The 21,694-nt window shown below is 34.3% G+C and overlaps 3 protein-coding genes across 4 annotated transcripts; 2 read left to right on the top strand and 1 right to left on the bottom strand.

Annotated features, from left to right (window-relative positions):
• Positions 1-998: 998 nt before the first annotated feature.
• LOC137815192 (protein-tyrosine-phosphatase MKP1-like) lies at positions 999-5,110 on the top strand. Its single transcript, XM_068618269.1, has 2 exons — positions 999-3,665; positions 4,356-5,110. Exons 1-2 carry the CDS (start codon positions 1,713-1,715, stop codon positions 4,371-4,373), a joined length of 1,971 nt encoding a protein of 656 aa, XP_068474370.1. The 5' UTR covers positions 999-1,712; the 3' UTR covers positions 4,374-5,110.
• Positions 4,362-11,944, bottom strand: LOC137815191 (coilin). Of its 2 annotated transcripts, XM_068618267.1 has the most exons (14): positions 11,622-11,930; positions 11,359-11,423; positions 10,997-11,251; positions 10,147-10,344; positions 9,550-9,756; positions 9,119-9,155; positions 7,601-7,684; positions 6,805-6,994; positions 6,675-6,712; positions 5,897-6,091; positions 5,631-5,702; positions 5,382-5,537; positions 4,848-5,043; positions 4,362-4,762 (listed from the first exon to the last, which is right to left on the bottom strand). In XM_068618267.1, the coding sequence occupies exons 1-14, from the start codon at positions 11,811-11,813 to the stop codon at positions 4,572-4,574; spliced, it is 2,076 nt and encodes a 691-aa protein (XP_068474368.1). In that variant the 5' UTR covers positions 11,814-11,930; the 3' UTR covers positions 4,362-4,571. The 2 variants fall into 2 exon arrangements, with proteins under 2 accessions (XP_068474368.1, XP_068474369.1); XM_068618268.1 differs by lacking the exon at positions 10,147-10,344 and having other exon boundaries at positions 11,622-11,944.
• A 3,030-nt stretch (positions 11,945-14,974) lies between these two features.
• LOC137815193 (protein PECTIC ARABINOGALACTAN SYNTHESIS-RELATED) lies at positions 14,975-20,369 on the top strand. The gene is made up of 11 exons (XM_068618270.1): positions 14,975-15,490; positions 15,870-15,920; positions 16,034-16,124; positions 16,627-16,703; positions 17,183-17,271; positions 17,626-17,745; positions 18,403-18,519; positions 18,601-18,744; positions 18,833-18,956; positions 19,047-19,238; positions 19,618-20,369. Exons 1-11 carry the CDS (start codon positions 15,194-15,196, stop codon positions 19,975-19,977), a joined length of 1,662 nt encoding a protein of 553 aa, XP_068474371.1. The 5' UTR covers positions 14,975-15,193; the 3' UTR covers positions 19,978-20,369.
• Positions 20,370-21,694: the final 1,325 nt, after the last annotated feature.

Raw genomic sequence — 21,694 nt, 5'->3', positions numbered from 1 at the left:
AGAAAAACTCAGGTTTCACATTAACAAATGAATTTAAAATCTCTAACTAATCTGACTGAATCTTAATCAATTAATCTCCATGGTCAATGATTACTCATTTTAATTTTACGACGTGAATTCTCTCTCATATCAATGTTATAATTATAAGTAGGTGCTATAATGTTCTATCCTTAAAAAAATGTGTAATATGAGATTACCTCATATTTTAATCTTTCTGCTAAATTGTTGTGGTAGTTAGTTTTTCTAGTTTGTAAAAAATTAATAAAGTCCAACTGTATAATTTGACTAGTCATAAACAGTTAAAATATATTTGGATGGAGGAGGAGAACTGAAAAAAGTGAAAATAAAAACAAGAGAAAGAGGGATAAATGAAATATAGAATTTGAGAAAAAACAGAATTATATTAGATTCAACACAACTAACAAAAATAAAGGAAGCTAGTGGGAAAATAATGAGCCAAAGAGTTAAATATTTTTAAGAGATTTGTTTATTTGTAAATTTAGATTATTCATATATTGTAATATAGAAATAATTAAAATATAAAATATTACTTTATTAAGTAATTAAAAATAGCTATAATTATTATCTGTTATGAGATTCAGACACGCCTCTTAAATGGTGTGTCTGGATCATACACTAACATTTGTAGGACACTATTAAGAAAGTGTCAAATTCAAAAAAATATTCATTGAATTTTTTACGATTCTAGTTAGTTCTAACACAAACTTAAAAAAAAATACATTAATTTTTTAAAAACTTAAATTTATTATATAAATTTTTAATATGATTATAAAAATAAAAAACAAATCATTTTGAACTAGTCATGATAAACATTTTTTCCTAAAAAAATTGTAACTTGAACAGATAAATCTTTCTTTATTACCAATTTATATAATTCATAATTATATAATTTATAGATTCGTATCTCGTATTTTATATTTTAAAGATTATAGGTATCTTTGTGTTTGTATCCCGTATAAGTGTTTATGCTACATAGATATGAAAACAAAATAGAAAAAAATCTTAAAAAGAAAACTAATAAACTTAAAAAAAAAAAACAATTATTTTATCCTAATAGAAATTCAGTTTTGCCACTGCTCTTGCGAAGGAAAGAAATAAAAAATTGTTCATCCTGACGTGGCACTTTGACTCATTCCCTCGTGGTCCAAACGTAAGACCATGACTGATGATAGTGAGGAATTCTTAGGTGGCTAGCTACTTGCTCTGCCTCAATGCCTTCGACTGCTCCAACCAACTAAACTACAACACAACCACACTCTTTGTTCTGTCATCTTTTGTTCTGTTCTTATGGACAAGGTTCTGTTCTGCTGTTGCATGGGAACATCACCCTGAACCTCTTCTCTCTTTCCTGCAGGACGGCGAGATTGGGCACTCTCTTTCTGTAACCACCTTTTCCTGTGTTGACTGCTGGCTTATTCTTCGAATTTTCCTTCTCCCTTCACTTTTATCAACATGCATATGTATAGTACCAAAGAAAGAGTCAGAGACTAAGACAGGGTCAAGTGTTTTAGGTGGGAATATGGAACGCAAGAGGGTAGACTCAAAACTGCAAATACCTCCCAATTCACGCTTCTGAACTTTAACCCCTTTTCTATTTTACCCTCTGTACTCGAGACTGAATAGCAATGCGTTAATGGGTGTGGATCAAGTGTCTGTCTTTTTCATCTTATAGAGTACCCTTTTTTGGCAACATGTTAGGGGAGGAGGGGAAGGAGAAAGCCACCGGGGGTAGCGGTGTTGCATGGAAAATCTACTCTCGTTCGGTTTCATGGTCTGATAGGTCTCCTCACAGCCGAAAGCCACCCACAAATAGCAAAGCAAGACCACTGTTGCCACCCCTTCAGCCTCTTTCGATCAACAAGCGCAACGTGGAGGAGTGGCCTAGTGCTGGATCTGATGATCTTGGAGTTTGGCCACTTCCTCAGACTCCCAGAGGCTCTGTCAGAGGCAATGATTCAAGTCAACCCACCCAGGATTTTCTGTTCAAGAGGGAGAAATTGGCCTTCTTTGACAAGGAGTGTTCCAGAATTGCTGAGCACATATACTTGGGGAGTGACACAGTGGCCAAGAACCATGAACTCCTCAGGAAAAATGGAATCACTCATGTGCTCAACTGTGTGGGGTTTGTTTGTCCTGAGTATTTCAAAGGTGATTTTGTGTACAGGACACTTTGGCTGCAGGATAGCCCCACGGAGGACATCACATGTATTCTCTATGATGTGTTTGATTACTTTGAGGATGTTCGAGAGCAAGGTGGGCGTGTCCTTGTCCATTGCTGTCAGGGGGTTTCTCGATCAACGACTTTGGTAATTGCTTATATCATGTGGAGGGAGGGGCAGAGCTTTGAAGATGCTTTTCAGTTTGTGAAGATTGCAAGGGCTGTGACCAACCCAAACATGGGTTTTGCCAGTCAACTTTTGCAGTGCCAGAAACGGGTCCATGCTATGCCTGCAAGTCCAAATTCTATTCTCAGGATGTACCGGATGACTCCTCATTCCCCCTATGACCCTCTTCATCTGGTCCCCAAGTTGGTAAACCAGCCAGGTGCACGAGCACTTGACTCTCGTGGGGCCTTCATTGTTCATATTCCTTCTGCTATCTATGTTTGGAATGGGAAACATTGTAGCTCAGTGATGTCATGCTATGCAAGAAGTGCAGCCTTTCAGGTGATCCGTTATGAGAAGGCAAAGGGTCCAATTCTGAGCATCCATGAAGATGAAGAACCACCTGGGTTTTGGATTGCTCTTTCTGGTGATTCTGACAAAGGTGGGGTCATGGAGGAAGAACCAGTGTTGCCCTCTGAAGACATGGGGAGAAAAGTTTGTGCATATGATTTGGATTTTGAGATTTTCCACAAGGCACTTGCTGGTGGGGTTGTTCCACCTTTTTCCTTGTCTGATCCAGGATCGGAAACTTGTCTTCCTGCTAGAGAACATGGTTGGGCAAGACTGAGACGGAAGTTCGCTAGTGGATTACTCACATCCCCCAGATTGGCCAGTGAAGCTGATTCAACCCCATGCAATGATCAATCCAGTGTAATTGTGGAAGCTGAAAACCAACATGCTGCAGATGAGCCTTTGTCACCATCATCTATACATCCCTGTGGATCACCAGATTCCTTTGAATGCTATCCAAATAGCAGCTTAGGTAGGGAAAAAGATAGTCATGAAGCCATGGATTTCTCTGTTCATGGTGTTTCTTCATCATTGCCTTTGTCTCCTCCTGGCACATCAAATCCCTTTCCCTGTTTTATAAGCTGCAGCCCAAAATTCAATTCCAAGTCTCCAACACTTTCACCTTCAAGTTCTGATTACGGCAGCTCATTTACCTTTTCACCTTCCTCCACCAATTGGTCAGACTTGTCCTTTGTGTCTTCTCGGCAGCCATCACCATCTGGCCTTGAATCAGCTGAACCCTTTTATGTTAAAGATACATCTTTCTCAGAAAGTTCCTCTTCACTTCACAAAGAAGTTGTCTCTTCACCCTTGGAGGCATTTTCAGCTCATTACTCATTCGAAGGGGCAAACTCTAATTTGCCCTTAAAAGGTTCTTCCCTTTCCATTGCAGAGCGCAGGGGAAGTCATCCACCACCTCTGATGTTGCTATCCTCAGCCAGTGAGACCTCTCACATCCCCAAGAACCTGGTAAGATCACTGTCTTTCTCTTTTGCCTAACTTAGATGATAGTGTGGTGAAGATGCTATTTGCAAGGTGAAAACAAGGGAACGTGGCTAATTTCTGATTACTACATCATTAGTTCAGGTCTAGAACCCAAGAGTGAAAAAAATTATAAAGAGGATAGTGGCACAGAGTTATGTAAAATGATGGCCGAGCTTGAGATACAGGAGAAGAAAATGAGATGCGAGTTGAGCCCGATTTGTGTAAATGTTGGATGTAGAATTGCATTCACGCTGAGACTATTCCGTGAGTGCTGAATAACATAGATTATGTACATACCTATAATTGTAGTTGAACTGTGCATATAACAGTTGTTTAAAGCTCCTAAGTGAATATGGAGTCTGTCTTTCTTAGTTTACGGCTTCAATGATTTTCTGGTCGAGAATGTGATAAAATTGGTGTGTACAAAGTTAGTAGAAATAGGTTACGGTGTTGTAGAATGATGATGCATCATCTGTCACTAGTTGCTGCTTACCATTAATAAACAAAACGAAATTTCAAAACCTATATGTAACATGTGTTAGTTTTCAGGGCTTAGATACAATACGGTTTAGCAACTAACAGAACTTTATCAGAAAATTGTGTTAAAAGAGATGGTGAGTAATCCTATCTCATATTATGTGTAGAAGTTGATTCTATTTTCTACTTGGGTTTCAGGAGGACTGCAACTCATAACATCTGAAAGATGGATTATAAGAATAAGACTTCAAATGTTTTGCCTATAACATACTGAGATCAGGACACGCAGCCAGCATTGCAGATGATGGTTTCGGTAATTTGTTCATATATATACCAAAAAGCTGGTTTCAGTAATTTCTTCATAGTTATACAAAATTCTGCGGAAAGGTGACATTGTGGTACAAGCTTGTTTCTTTAAAGTCCATTGTTGGACCTTAGAAATGCCATTGTGGGACCCAACGCACTACATCTCATGGCTCTATGGGACCATGAGCGCGTGCTTGAGCTCTCTCCTCTGGTGCTCCAGCCGTTATCCTGCGACAACTTGGCCTTTTTTGCTTCTAATTCCTTGTTAATTTCTTCCCACACGTTTACTTCCCCATTTTCTGTAAAGAAATCCACATGTTCAGCGCGTCAAAATGTTTTAATGTTTCTACACACCAACACTCCAAGAATCGTAAGTGTAATTACCTTTAGCAGGGATAAGACCTTCCCTTTCTGGCTGGCAACTTCCCACGGTAGTTTGATCACCCGTAAGTTTTCCATCAGTGCTACCATTAGTTGCTTTTGTTGGTTTGACGAATGCATCCCTAGAAACAACTACAGTTTTCGAATCAGGGTGGCCATGCTTAACCATTCGAACATCAACAAGTGATGCATAATCTATCTGTAGAAGGAAAACAGTCATTTCCAAGCAAATAAACAATCAGCATATAGTTTTATTGGAAAGAAAAGTTTTTCAGACATTCAATCTCAGTCAAGGTTTTATAGCTTCTTCATGATATAGAGTATGATAAAATAAAATACACATGCATTGGCACAAGATGTATGGAAATTAATTGTTTTATACAAACCTGCGTTTTATGAATTCATTCGATTTAAATAAACCAGACACCTCTTGTACATTATTTACCATGGTGGACATATTGAATTTCCCCCTATCATATTAACTATGACACAAAAATGGAATAATTGGGAAAAATAAGTAAAATGAAGTAACTTTACCTCTAAAGAACCATCCTCCCGATAAAGGGATGCATCAGACTGTTCAAAAGAAGATGCATCCTCCTCTGATTCTTTCTTAAAGTCAAATGGATAGTCTAAAACCAGTTCCAGCCAAACCCTGTTTGATTTAGCATCATACTGAGATATTTTCCCAACCTGCAAGGGCATAATTGAAATACATATTAAATTAAACTTCTGACGCAAGATTTTTTGTAATGTAATTCAAAAGCAAAATTGATATGTACGTACCCTAAATGAGGAAATTTCGGGAGTGAAAGATGCTGATAACTCGATCAATCGATAAGCAATTACATCACCTTCCTGCAGTGTATGATTAAGTTATTAAAAAGCACCAAAAGAGTGCCGTGCAACATAATTTACAGACTCAAAGCACAGAATACAGATAAGTTGAAAGGACTCCTAACTCACAGCCATGGGCTAATTGTCAACTATTCTTAGCAGAATGAGAATTGCCATAAGTACACATTAATTAGGGGGGGAGGAAAGAAAAATACCTTAGGCAAACCGGTATGCGGGCGAAACTTATCAAAATCTACTACATTGATAGTGGGTTCCTTTTCAGCATTTTGAACTGTGGGATACTCTTGACTAGAATGCTCGTACTCATCATGTTTATGGAATGACATTCTCTCTTTACCCCATTTCTGGCCCTTCTTCTTGTTAGTGATTCCATTCCACTGAAATGTTTCCTGAAAGATCCAGATAACATTTACAAATCAATGGAAATATCAGGGCAAAAATAAATGCATATCTCCTGATATTCAAACACCAAGAAGATTAATCTCTATCTTATGCAAGATTTTGACAATAATACAAGACTAACATGGAAATACAATTTGCACCAAAAATTTTGAGTAATTACTCAACATAGTAAGTTCTAGAACTTAATGGATTACATTACATGGTTCAAATGCTCTAAAATTTATAACAAGTCACATTGATTCCTCTAAAAGTATCAATCGAAAAATAATCCTAAGAATCTTGTTAGCTTCCTCCCACCTCTCCCTGATACCTACCAGGCTTCTAAGAAAAGGCTGTTTAGTAAATTTTGTACTTTCCAATCAAAAGTCACTTCCAAGAGGAATATTCTGTATCCTTCATCAAACGCTAAAGTCTGAAAACCCAGAAGTTCAAATGCAAATGATAATATAATGCATGGTACTTTTTTTTTTGGCAAAATTAACAATATGACTTATTTACTGACTAATTTATGATTGAGAGTAAAACACAGCTGAAATTGCGAATCTTTTAATTGAGGGAAATCAAACCAACCACTGAAAACTGATTCTGTGGTACTGCCTGATCCTGATCTGCATTAAATAGACCATTAAACATATATTAGATCATGAAAGCAATTAATTTCTACTTCATCAAACTTTATAGATGAGATCTGCATTCAGACCTTTTTTAAGGGGCTCAAACCGAATGTGCCCTGGTCTAATTTCCACAGGAACAATGTCATCATCTTCTTCACTCTCTTCATCAGATTGATCATGTTCACTAGATTGTTGATGTACATCAGAAACAACACATTTATTATCTTTGATAGGTAATACTGGTCCGTCTTTTTCAAGCACTGTAGTCTGAGGGAGCTGACAATTTGAAGAGAAGAACATTTCCTTTCAGATAATGATTATACATTTTGTGAACAGTAAGCTTATAAACAAATGACCTCCAAGACAACAGGTGAATGATTTCAACCCTTGCAAATTATGTGGCCTGGGCTAGGCATCTTACTAACCAAAAAAATTCGATAACTCAACAATATCTAATAGAGCTAGTGAATCCATAAGCAGTGCTGTCAAGTTCATGGAAAATGGCAAGCAAGAGAACAATTCATTATATATCATATAGAGAATAATGTGCAGGCAAATAGCAGAAGTCTCGTAACAGTTGAAATATATGTGTATGTCAAATGCAGAAAGTTTCCCAAAATTAACTAAAAAATTCTATTAGCCGGACCAAGATTCGCCAAAGATGTCAAGAGGATGCAAGAGATGAACAAACATAAATGAAGGTATTGAGACTTTCCTTGATCATTATGCCATAACAGCGAACAAAATCATGATTGCAAACCCAAGGAATTCTACAATACAATAGCACTATAGAACTACAGTAGAAACTATTTAAGAACACTGTTCATAAGATCCAATCTCATAAAAGGTAATATCTGCAGCAGTATGATAAAACTAGTTTACCTTTTCCTGCTTTTCCTTCTCTAACTTTAGTTCCCTCAGCCATCTTCTTTTAGCTTTCTTCCGCCGAGCACTTCTACTAGGCAACTGAAAAGATAAAATAAAATCAATAAAAGTAAAGTGTAAATACTTGTCACTCCCCCTTCTTTAGTTAAGAGATGCACTAGCAAAGTATGTATTCACCATTAAAACAGAATAAAATCAGTGGAATTAGAGAGTTTTCCAAGTTTGCATGGGTCTCGTTTTCATGTGTCAACTTCCAACGTTGGGTCAGGTTTCTTTTTTGTCGCATGTAGGGCTTCTGAAACCTATAACCCCATAAAACACAAGCCCCAAAACCAACTTTTCTGTAACACCAACAATAAGAATAGAGGAAAACATCTTTGTTGACGTTGGAGATCTCACATCGACTAGAGATATGATCAAATTATAATATATAGGTGGATGCAAACATATTATAATTTCGTCATATCTTTAAACAATGTGGAATCCCCAACACAACCCCTCACGTTGAGGATATCAAGATTGGGAATAAGGGGGGCCGACAAACCTCGCTAAGATAGATCTTCGATAAGCTCTAATACCATCTTAACAAAGTGGAATTTAAGTCTAACTCAATATCTCATAAAACTCGTTTGGTTAGGTGAGGATTGCACCCACCTACATATTAATATTTGATTATATCTCTAGTCGACATGAGATCTCCAACACATCCTCTTAAACCAAGGAGTAGACATCTCGTGTGTTGGGATACATGAGGATCTGATAGCGAGTAACACTATAAGCCCAACAAACTTGACTATGATAGACTATAAATGACTTCAATACCATCTTGAGAAAGTAGAATTTAAACCTAACTCCATCTTACAAAACCGGTTTAGTAAGGTGAGGTTTACACCCACCTATATATTATTATTTGGTAATATCTTTTATTGGGATCTCTAAGTCATTTATATGTATTTGTCAACCTCTGGCACAAATTTTGGGCGTCTCTAAACCATGGCCCCAAATTGTTGCCGAAACCACTAAACCAACACTTTTCTCACACTTTTAAGGTTATTTGACTCTTTGTTTGGTTCCTTGGCCTCTTCAGCTCTGTTTATGTGGTTCACTTGGTCCCCATCGCGTTTCATTGATCATCTAGCTAGATAGAAGAATTGAGGATCTCTTGAGTGATTATGATTTAATTTGGTTGATCTATTTTAGAGGTCTAGTCTAGGTGTTCATGTGTGTGTTTTGTACTAGGAGTAATCACTAGGCACTAATACAATATTATAAGTTTATTTGTTTGTTGTTTATGTCTTGCGAGTTACGAGTTCTATATAGGTTTAGCTATTGACTTTCTTATGCTTATTAATCCATCATTATAAATTTAAGCTTAATTAAATATTTAGAGTTATATGGGTTCTTTTCTCTTATTTATGTTATACTATATGTATCTATATGAATTTTAAGTATAAGTAGAATCTCAAGTTTAACAACTTGGTTCAGTGCAAACAGGATAAGGAAATTAAGTGTTACCTTTTTAGTTCCACTTTCATCTTGAGGCTGAACAAACCTATACAACATATCAGAGAAAAATAAGGAAAAACATTTTATATTTCTGATATTCCGGAAATCAACATCCTCGTCATAAGGGACAAGGATTTAAAATTGCATGAAAATAATAAGAGGAACTGAAGAATCAAACAATCTATACATAAAACAAAAAGGAATATTGTTTTTCTACTCCATCAAAGCTCTCCTCTTAATCTACAAGCATAAACATAGTAACAAAAAATAACCCAGATAAATTATCACCAAACATGCACGCAAAAAATTGTCAATAAAATTATATCAGCTAGTTGCCTTGCCCAGAAAGTACCAAATATGCACTGTGCAATGAACAATCAGGGAAGGAAAAGATACACCATTGACATGTCATACAAATCAGAAGTGTGATGAAAATGAACCTTGTTTCATCACTTGGACAATCACTTTTGTCATTCTTCTGTTTATCAAGGTTGCTTGACCTATTTAGCTCGCTAGATAACATGGAAGACTTCTTCCTGTCCTTGACAATACTCGATTGGTGATGAACACAGTCTTCATTTTCCTCCTCGTGGACCTCGGGAATGACTGACAGGTTTTCAGTATTAGACAACTTAATCTTCTTCTGACTGAATGTCAAAGATAAGGGAACAAAGTCAGCAACCCGGACAACGTTTACATGGTCAAATAAATACTTCCAAAGTTCAAAAACAAGGTAAAAGAAAAATGGTTCTGAAGAGAAAAGGGAGGTCCCTACTTAATCATACACTAAAATCCAAATGAAATTAAAATAGGAGCAGAAAGATCGATACATAGATTACTATGATAACAAAAACATATAAACAAAAAATAACCAAGATAAATGATCACAGACATGCACGCAAAAAATTGTCAATAAAATTATATCAGCTAGTTGCCTTGCCCAGAAAGTACCAAATATGCACTGTGCAATGAACAATCATAGAAGGAAAAGATACACAGTTGACATGTCATACAAATCACAAGTGATGAAAATGAACCTTGTTTCGTCACTTGGACAATCACTTTTGTCATTCTTCTGTTTATCAAGGTTGCTTGACCTATTTAGATCGCTAGATAACTTGGAAGACTTCTTCCTGTCCTTGACAATACTCAATTGGTGATGAACAGAGTCTTCATTTTCCTCCTCAGGAATGACTGACAGGTTTTCAGTATTAGACAACTTAATCTTCTTCTGACTGAATGTCAAAGATAAGGGAATAAAGTCAACAACCCAGATAACGTTTACATGGTCAAATAAATACTTCCAAAGTTCAAAAACAAGGAAAAAGAAAAAAGGTTCTGAAGAGAAAAGGGAGATCCCTACTTAATCATGCACTAAAAACCAAATGAAGTTAAAATAGGAGCAGAAAGATCGATACATGGATTACTATGATAACATAGACATGTCATATTTCATAAAGCATTAATACAAAAGTTTACATGAACAAAACTAAAACAGATGGGTAGTGTTCGGAATCCTATGCTCACATTACCGCAAACGGGATTAGTTTTTGGCTGAATGGATTCCATGGCATTCAGCTTGTGGTATTGTGAGCTTAGGATGTCTAACCACTGACCAGCCCATCAGATTTAGTTTTGTTTATGTAACTTTTGTACTGATGCTTTCTGAAATATGTTCTGTCAACGTGATAATAGTAATCTGTGTACAAATCCTTTTGCTCCTGTTTTAACTTCAGTACTTTCTGGCCGGAGCAAAAAAAGAAAACAAAAACTAGATTCCACAACATTCAGAAAAGAAAATACCCCTTAAAAATCCTGGGAAAAAATCTATCAGAACTCTGAAAGCTTTGTAGCACCAACAATTCAAAATTTGAGGACAGAACTAACCTAGGGCTCTTGAGCTTCTTTGAAGCTTTTCGTTTCTTGGAGGTTGCCTTCCCATCCGATTCAGATTCCACACAAACAACATCTTCTAGTTTGTCATCGTTATCCTCTTGGGACATGGTTTGTTCTGCTCCAGACTCTTCTTCAAGACCCTCGATGGCAAGAACATTTGGAAGGTCTATAGATTCATACCCACGAGTCGCAGGTGACAGCATTGCAGGTTTATCATCAGTCCATGTGTTTCCTTTTCTTTTCACACTACCACATATATTCACACATTGATATAACACCGTAAGCAGAAGCTGAAACGAGAGGAACATCATAGAATGCGGTTTAAAAACACAGAAATAACAGTATAAACTCACCAGATAATGTCCTTATCCTTCAGAATGCAAGTAGACTCAAAAGATGGTATGACAAAACCATCCATCTGCATTAAAATACAATAAGAAAAAACGGAATCACCACACTTGTCCAACAAATTTCAATCGGCAAAGAGATATACTCGGCAACTCAATAAACATATCGAATCGTGAAATCGATATATAAAATTCTAAGAAATCTGTTTCATGATTGTTGAACATGAAGATGTGCAGAAGAACGATGGAGCATGCATCTGCAGACATACCGAGAGGATGATGCCACGGGGACAGGTGCGGTGGAGACGGAAAGCGTTGTGCAGATGAGAGGCAACATCAGAAATGGTGCTGTGTTGGGGTTTAAGCAGAAACCAACAACGGTTCAATCCTTCCTTCTTCTTTGACTTACTCAGCATGCCACGATCCTCGAACACCACGCGAAGTCTCACCATCTCCGCCATCGCCTTCAGTGCGACGCCGCTGAGACGGATTTTCCGGCCACCGTTGATTGCTCCTCTCCGATTCGCTTCTTAAACCCTTGCTAAGCCTGTGAACGCTTCTCCCACTTATATATATATATATATATATATATATATATATATATATATATAAAATTTTATTTTTTATTATTTTTTTCAATTATTTGAGAGTGAAATCCAAATTTAATTGTTTTTTAATTCGATTTTAAATTATGTTAGCCCATTTTTTAAATTTAAAAACCTGTTAGACATTCCATGAAGTTCTGAATTTAAATTTTTTAACCTTTTTATTCTTATGATTATTATTGTAAATGCACTTAATAGGTGAAAGAATTAAGGAATTGAATTAAGATACTATATGTTGTTCCTCTTATAACAATGGTTATTACTAACATAGTACACGTTATATGGAAGGTAGAAGAACAAAATGAAATCTTAATTTAATTATTTTCTAATCAAAATTAAAGTGATAAAAATTCTATTATGTTGATAAAACAGCACTTTAAATATCTTCAGTAATTGCATTAAAGCATTAACGAAACATTAAACATTATAAGTTAAATAAAATAATAAGGAAAAATTGTCTTTGTTTTTCAATTCTCGTGCATTTCGGAATGATTATGTTAAATATTTCATATCAACCAAATTATAATATTTAGATGAAAACACATATCACTTTAATAAGTTTATTTTGTTTTATGATAAATATTTCATATCAACCAAAAATAAAATCATAATATTTGAATGATAACACATGTTGATTTTGGGAAGAGTTTTCAAAGATTGTAAAATAAAATAAGATGAGAAAAAAAATAAAACAAAAAACTTAAAACTTAAAACACAAAAGTCATAATCATTGAGAACTCATATTAGATTAGAAGGAAAATAAAAAGTAAAAAAACCAACAAACACGAAAATAATGATGATTTTTATTTAGATACACTTTTTTTTCATCATCGCATTATAGAATATAGTGTCAAACCAACATCATAACCCACAAAATATTTAATTTTTGTGTTTCTCATGTTGACTAATCTAATTTAAATATATATATAATATAATTTTGTTTTGACTAGTTTTTTAATTAATATAAGAAAATTTAAATTTGAAAAAATTAAATATCAATAATAGTAACGTACATTTAAAATATGATACAGTAAGAACCTGAATCTTAAATTTCATATTCAAAATATCATATTCAAGATTTGAATTTAATTTCACATGACAAGTAAATAATTATAATAAAAACATTTAAAAATATATTTAATGAAAATATAAATATATAATTTCATAAGTACAAAAGTATTTGTTTTTATGATAATCTATAGGAAAGGCTTAATGTTAATGAAAATGAGTCAATTCCATATAAAAAATGAAACTACCTTCAATTTAAAATATTAATAAGAGATTTATTGGTCTTTTTTTTATATGTTACTTAACATTTTATATTAAATAGGACAGTTAGACTCATACTTGGAGAAAGATTTTTAATACATTGAATTTCCAACTATGGGTTATGTTACTACTATTGAGTACTTTGAGAAAAAAAAATCGTAAAAATTCAACCTTAATAAAAGATGAGTAAAATAAAATTTATATAAAAGATTGATATTATTTCTAATCCAAAATATTAAGATAAAAATTTGTAAATCTTTTTCTTTATATATATATATATATGTTATTTAATATTAATGTTCAATTATCATATTAAACTATTTCATTGTTTTAGAAGAAGATTTAGGAACCAAAGTTTAAAATGTCAACAAATTATTTTTCTTAAACACGAAATCCCATTAGTTGGATTAACATTGGGAATATGAGTAGGATCCAATATTTTAGAAATAAAAAATATATCTATAATTTCTCTTGCTTGCTTAAAAAATGTTAATTGGATCTTAAGAATTTTTTTCGTTCTCCTATAATATTCTGAGTAACCTAAATACATATAAGTTTTTCTATACAATTTTACAACACATAAAAAATTAACCTTTTTAATAAGCTAACTAATTTTGTAAAAGTTATTTAATATAACTTAAAATTGTGTAGTTTTAATACACATAATTAATTTTAATTCTAAAATATGTAATTAATTATTTTAAGATAAAATTTGTTTTGTTTTGTTTTATTAAATAAACAAATAAATTATTTTTTATTTATTAGAGTAAAATTGTGCCATTAAAAGATGACAAAAGAAACTATCAAATATCTTCCTTGTGCATATAATGGTATATGGTATAGTTATATCTCATACTTTGTGTGTTTATGAATCAAACACTTTAGTTTTTTTAGTCATCCATTCTATTTCCATATGATATATTTTCACATAGCAAGACTAATGGAAAATTGAAATATTTACCTTAACTATAAGTAGAATGAAGATTATGTATAGATGAAAATTTAAATGCCTTATATGTAGAAGTTTTTTTCATAACAAAAATAGAAACTTATGTATCTTCCCCCTTCAACCCAAAATAATAAAGCAAGACAAACAATGAAATTACAATAACTCTCTTACCATATTGGGTGAAGATGTGAGTAAATATAAGATAATCATGAATTGTTGTATGTGTTAGATACAGATAATTTATTTCTTTCCATTTTGAAAGTTGGTTCATACAAATCATGAATGTTATTGTCTTTTTTATAAAAACAGTAAAAAAAAATATAAATAAGAGTATTAACGATTTTAAGTCTAAAACATTTAGTGTAGCCAAGAATAAATATATTCTTAGCTAGTGTGTATTTATCTTTTTCATGTACCTCTTAATACATATATACTAGTTCTCTCTGGTCTATCTTTATTGTATCTGAGTTTATTACCAACATTCTTCCATAGTAAATATTGTCCTTTATTTACATGCTGATTACGTGACAAAATCAGCAGACGACTCATTAGCGCACAACATCATATTCACCCATTACACTACAATAATAATAATATTACATTACAATAATAATTAATTTTCACAGATGTTTAATTTAGTTCTACATTATTTAAGAGTCTATGTGAAATTAGTTTATAGGCATATTTTTCTCTTAATCTATCAAAACATTTTATTATGAAATTTTAAGTTTCAAATAATATCTAAGAGACTTAGAAGAAATAATAATAATAAAAAATAAAATAAAATAATGATGATGATAGAGTTGCTGGTTGTGGAAAAGAATAGAAAGAAATAGGGGAAGGAGGTGGATCTGAAATCACATGGGACTCGCCCACAACAAGAAAACGTTGCTTTCTCCTGCGTTGGTAAGAGAAGAGGAACAACCACTCACTTCATACTGTTTCTCAGTTTAGTGATAGAGAGAGAAAGTGAAAAGAGAACGAGATAGAGCGAACGAACTCCATTCCCAAACGGAGCATGGCGGAGCTCCGCCACTCCTCTTCGCTCGGCAGCCGAGCCTCCAATTCTCCGATGAAGCGTGACGCCGTCGCCGTTGGCGGCGCCGGCGATTCATCCCCTCTCATTCCGGACAGCCACCTAGCCGACGACGACGAGCACGATCGCCACTCGTCCAAGGAGCGCGACCGGCATGTCTGCTCCTTCTTAAACGACGACCCTAGGGTTTCGCCTCACCACTCCAGGATCTCACTGTTTTTCACCTTCCTTCTTCTCCTCGTTGGCTTAGTATCCGTATTCACAATCTTCCATAAACTCGTGAGTCCTCTCTGCCTGCGTTTTAAGATTTACTAATGCGTTGAGATTTACTAATAATGCACTGTATCCTTTTTCGCCTGTAGTGTGTGGAAAACGAAATCTCTCATCTGTAATTTCTACTGTTATTTTGTTTATCTGAAATTGAATTAAATTACTCTGGAATTTGTATGTGGAGTCAATAGATTGTTCTTATTTTGATTTTGATTTTGATTTGTAATGTTCAGCTATTGAGTAACTTCAGTTACGATTAGCTGTACATGTAATGCGTGTATTTTTTTTTCTCGTACGAAATGGAGTAGTTCGGCTGGTGCAGTCATATTTCTTACTCTTTGTTTTTGGCAAGTTCCTAATGACTGAATTCGTGTTCAATTTATTGTAGAATGCCCCTTACTTGTGTAAAAAGGACGGCATTGTTCTTCATTGCCCACACGTAAGTTCTCATACGGACCACTGCTTCGGTTTTCATTTCATTTCCTCCTTCTCTATTATTCAATGACAATGGTGTTTTTTCTCTTCTCATGTCCTCTTTGGTATTATTTTCAGGTTAAGGAATCGCCATCTCTTTGGGAAAATCCTTTCTCATCCACAACATCTTGGAGGCCCTGTGCTGAGCGCCGGGATGGTGTTTTATCAGGTTTCCATGGTTTTCTCTGTTCATTAATATATTTGTTTATTTAACATCTCATCAGCATTGCAAGCCATGCCAAAACAGGGTATTAAGAAATTAAGTAATGACGATATCTCTTCATCCAGAAGCTGTCACAACTTAACATATTTTGCAGTTGCCAGTAGCATCAAGTCAGAGCGATTAAAATTTGTCCCTCAAGACTGTGATGTTACCATTTAGTTATCACTGCAATGTGATTTTTGTAGTGCAGTGAATAGACTTTAAGAATTTTCACCACTCTCTTCTTCCTTCATTTAAAAAGGAAAACTCTGCCAAATTATTAAGTTTTTTTTTTTACTTTTAACAATGGCTTTTGATAAAGTGATCTTCAAATTAATTGTTTCATTAATTTCTTAATGTAATATTCTACCATTCATCTCTTATGTTACTTGGAATAGGTTCATACCAGTGTGTATGTTGTTTCTAGTATTACTGCTATTATTCACAGTACTTTTATACTTCCATGTAGAGCTTCCTCATGAAAATGAAACAAATGGCTATATATTCATCCATGCTGAGGGTGGTCTAAATCAGCAAAGAATTGCGGTATGAGATATGTTCTTTCATTGTGATATTCTCTATCTTAGACTGTTTTTCTTTACTGAAATTGACCTTGAACGTGACATTTTACTGTTTGCCTGCTTTTTCTTTCATAGCCATTGGCTGGAGAATTTCCTTCCAATTGTAAACTATATGTGAACATAATGTTCTTCGAAATGTATGATATAATTAGAAAGTAAAAAAATACACTAAGAAAAGAACAGTATTTTTTGATAGAATCACCTAAGGAGACTGATTTACTTTGTTAAGGTGCCATGCCATCCCAATACTATACTATATCCAATTTGGTGCACTAGCAAATTGCAATGCCACTAGAATTTCTGTTCAAAATAGGTCTTCATGCAAAATGGTTCTGATTTCACTTTCTTGTTTCACACATTGAATGACAGTCTGTGGAAGGTTTAATAAAATTATCATGTAATATTTTCTCAGTTATTTACTTTTCCAAATCTTTTAAAATGCAGATATGCAATGCAGTGGCTGTAGCCAAAATAATGAATGCCACTCTTATTTTGCCGGTTTTGAAGCAGGATCAGATTTGGAAAGACCAAACGTGAGATCTCTTTTCCAATTTTTTTTTTTCATGTTGTTTAGACAAGTTTAGTTAGGTTAAATTAATAATTTTGTTCCTGCAGTTGACACCTTTTTCTTGGTTAATCCTTACATGAAAAACTCTGCATTTTGGCTCTCATGAAAAATCATTTACACATTAGACCCACTGTTTATCCCTCTTTTATCATGGTTTTAGTGGAATCCTAAGTTGTCTAATGATATTCTTAGTAAAATACATTTGACAGAAAGTAAAAGTCATGGTTAACTAGTCATCTGTTAGTTTTCTTGCCTGGGGTGGTAGATTTTGAAGACGGACCTCCATTCTAACCATGATGATGCAATTCCATGATTTCAGGAAATTTGAAGACATTTTTGATGTGGATCACTTCATTGACTACCTTAAGTATGACGTTCGTATTGTACGTGATATCCCAACATGGTTTACTGATAAATCAGAGCTATTTTCTAGCATAAGGTTTGATAGAGATTCCTGTATTTTTTATTAATCTTTTGAAAACTTAAATCCCTAGTGGGTATACCAGATGGATAAATATTTCCCTTTTTCCCCTTAAAATTTAAACATGGAGTAATATGTCCTCAACCACTCTTTTATTTTCTGTTTTTATCGGTGTACTGATTAAAGTGTTGGGTTTCGTGACCATTGACCTGATATCATGAAAATTATGAATTTGAAGTTAGAGATTCCCGTGCTTTTTTATTTGATTCTTTTGAAGATAAGAGACACATAGATATGTAAAGAGCTAGTTAGCTTTTTGTCGGTTTTCTGTTTCATCCATAGACTAGCTATCTTTGGTTTTGGTGGAATTGCTGGTTCTTGTGACAAATGATAATTATGAATTTAAATTACATGTGAATTAAACATGTCCTAAACTGGTGATGATTTTTTTGGGGAGGGGGTTTTATGGCCAGAGAAGACACAAATAATGTTCTGTCTATATTTATTCTTTCGATCATCTAACTTCTTACATGTTTCTCTTAGCTTTATGATATTGTTACCAACGATGTCAAGCAAGAGGTTTCCGATAGTTGGTGTTTGGTATTGATTTGATGCCTTCTGTGATATAGTACACACTTGTGTTGACTAACAAAGCAAATGTATCTTGTCATTCAGACGGACTGTAAAAAACATTCCAAAATATGCACCAGCACAATTTTACATTGATAATGTTCTGCCACGGATCAAGGAGAAGAAGATTATGGCTCTGAAACCGTTTGTTGACAGGCTGGGGTAGGCCAAGGATGATATATATGTTCTATGTCTTTCTTGTATGTAATTGATTGTGTCATGATGTTTCAGTTCTTGTTTCAGATATGATAATGTTCCTCCTGAAATCAACAAGCTGAGATGTAGAGTTAATTATCATGCGCTGAAATTTCTTCCTGATATAGAGCAGATGGCTGATTCACTGGCATCGAGAATGAGAAACCAAACTGGCAGTTCAAATCCTTATATGTATGTGACATTTGTGATCACAATCTTGATTGAGTTATGGGGGTTTTGTTATAGTGTCCAAGCGATTTAAGCATTTTACTGTAAACAGGGCTTTGCATCTTAGATTTGAGAAAGGAATGGTGGGATTATCATTCTGTGATTTTGTGGGGACAAGAGAGGAGAAAGTCAAAATGGCTGAGTATAGAAAAAAGGAGTGGCCTCGACGGTACAAGGTGGCCATCCTACTTTTTATCAAATCAACATGAGCTCTAAGAACCTTCTATTGGAGCATTTTGATCACATTGTCTTTGTTAAAAATGCAGAATGGTTCCCACCTGTGGCAATTAGCTCTGCAGAAGCGTAAGGAAGGACGATGTCCTCTAGAGCCTGGAGAAGTGGCCGTTATTCTTCGGGCTATGGGCTATACTAAGGAAACTCAAATTTACGTAGCTTCTGGCCAGGTGTATGGTGGACAGAACCGGATGGCTCCACTAAGAAATATGTTCCCTAATCTGGTAAGGCTTCTTCACTACCACAAATTATAGAAAACGAGCACGGTGCTTCCTTGAAGCCCTGAAGTTTTTGAACCTTTCTCTTGCTTTTGATGAAAATGACATTCATTATTATGTAGTGAATGAGGTGATGTCATGTCATGACATGGAATTCTAATGTCAGTTAAGGCTATCAAGGAGTCAAGCTAATGATGCAATGTTCTCCTGCTCTAAAAAATTTATTTATCCATTATAATATAGCAAATATAAGTCTGTTTGAACTGGCTTCTCCGTAAGTTTTTCTAGGAAAGAAAAAAAAAATTCCACTTCATCTTCTTGTCACAATTCATGTATGAATTCCTTTGATTCTTTTGCAATGTGATTAATCTTTTCTCGACAACAGGTTACGAAGGAGGAGCTAGCAACCAAAGATGAGTTAGATGGTTTCCGAAAGCATGTGACAAGCCTAGCAGCTCTTGACTTCTTAGTGTGCTTGAAGTCAGATGTATTCGTGATGACCCATGGAGGCAACTTTGCCAAGCTGATTATTGGCGCCCGTAGATACATGGGTCACCGTCTAAAGTCAATTAAGCCTGACAAAGGGCTAATGTCGAAGTCTTTTGGGGACCCGTACATGGGTTGGGCTACTTTTGTAGAAGATGTTGTTGTTACTCACCAGACGCGGACGGGGTTGCCAGAAGAGACTTTCCCTAACTATGACCTCTGGGAGAACCCTCTGACTCCATGCATGTGTAGAGCCTGATTACCGCAATTTTATCAACGACACTGGGACTTTACTCAAGATGCAATTGGGAGAAATATGCCATTTAAGTTATGAATTCTATCTATCTCCAGGGTAAACGTGTGGGCTCCTGTCAATATAAGCTTTGAGGTAGAAGGGGCAGTAAATAGAAATTTGAAGCAGAGATAATGGCTTGAAGGGAATGAGATTGGACTGTTGGTTATCATTTTAATGAACAGATTTCCTATTCTGAGTATTCTCTTTGCCGAGACACCAGGTGGATTGTGTCTTTTCATCTAACATGTAACAATTCCCTGATCGCTTTTCTTCTTCCAGGAAAAAAATGATTATTTTTTGTACCAACAAAATTGTGCAAATCATTAATGAATCACATTGCTAGGTTTTTATGATTTTACGATGCATTGGCAGCAAAATGTGAGGGCCAGGTTGATAAAAGCTTTTCATGATTACGTAGGAGAGTGTAATTAAAGATGCTATAGAAATTTTGAACTTTTTATCTTCTAAATAATTTATTATTATTATTTTCACTTCTTTTAATAGAGGAGCTAAAATGTATGAAGTATGTTCATCACAAGAAAACTTATGGATATGATATTTCAGTCGCTTATGAAGAAACATGGTGTTTTCTCGAGCCAGTGGTTGGAAACTGGAAAACTGTAAATGGTTATCTGATAGTTGAATTTGGATTCTTTTCTTTCTCCGGGTTTCATGTTACATTGGATTTGATGTATTCGATACAGTAAAAGAAGTAACAGAGAAAATAACAATATACATGTGTACGAAAAACAACTTTGAAGTTTATGAGAAAACTTTGGTAAGATCTCAAACCATACATAGTATATACTTATGTATTAAATATTACTGTGTGCGTTTAGTGTGTAGTGCCTATTGTCTGAATCTGGACTGAAGAGAGCGTAACCATACAAAAATGAAAGGGTCGTTTCTGAATGTTCTATGTTGGGCAAGGAATCTGCAGGTGCGGAACAAACCTCATTCAACGTTCCATAAAGAAGTAGCACAATCGTTTCTTAATTTAAGTGTTCTTATGCCCCCTACTCTTCATTATACCACTGACTATGCCAAAAAGAGAAAAAAAAAACGTTGTAGTTATTGAAATGCAAGCAAAAACATCTTTAACTAGTGCATTAAATATATGTTGATAGGAAAATGATAATTTGAGGATATGTACAATTTTTTATATGATGAGTTTAAAAATAAATATATATAATAAAAGATAAATTTAAAATTAAATAATAAAAAAGTATCAAAATAATAATATTGATAATTATAACTTAAAATATATATATATATAAAAGATATTTAAAATTAAATGATAAAAAAATATTAAAATAATAATATTGAAAGTTGTAATTAGGAGTTACTCAATTTAAAGGGAAAGTTACACTTTTAGGTCAGTGTTTTGTATGTGTTTCTTTCTTTAGTTTTAATTTTCCTTCTTCAATTTTATATAACTTTTTAAACCGTGGATGAGAAAGATTGTATTTATAAAATATTATTAATATATTAATAAATAAATAAATAATTGTAATTTATGTAGGATATATATTTCAACCTTTTTTTATTGCAATAAAGATGCATAAAGTGTGTTATGGTGTAAAATTTTAGCTTTTATGTTAAAATCTTATTTTCTGTTATATGTTCTAGTGTATAAATTCGTGTTAGGCCCAGCCAAAGAATTTAAATCCCTTCTTCAATT

This window comes from Phaseolus vulgaris, chromosome 1 (assembly GCF_000499845.2).
Source record: "Phaseolus vulgaris cultivar G19833 chromosome 1, P. vulgaris v2.0, whole genome shotgun sequence".
Lineage (NCBI taxonomy): Eukaryota > Viridiplantae > Streptophyta > Magnoliopsida > Fabales > Fabaceae > Phaseolus > Phaseolus vulgaris.
The sequence above is the reverse complement of the archived record's forward strand: the minus strand, read 5'-3'. Positions and strand labels throughout refer to the sequence as shown.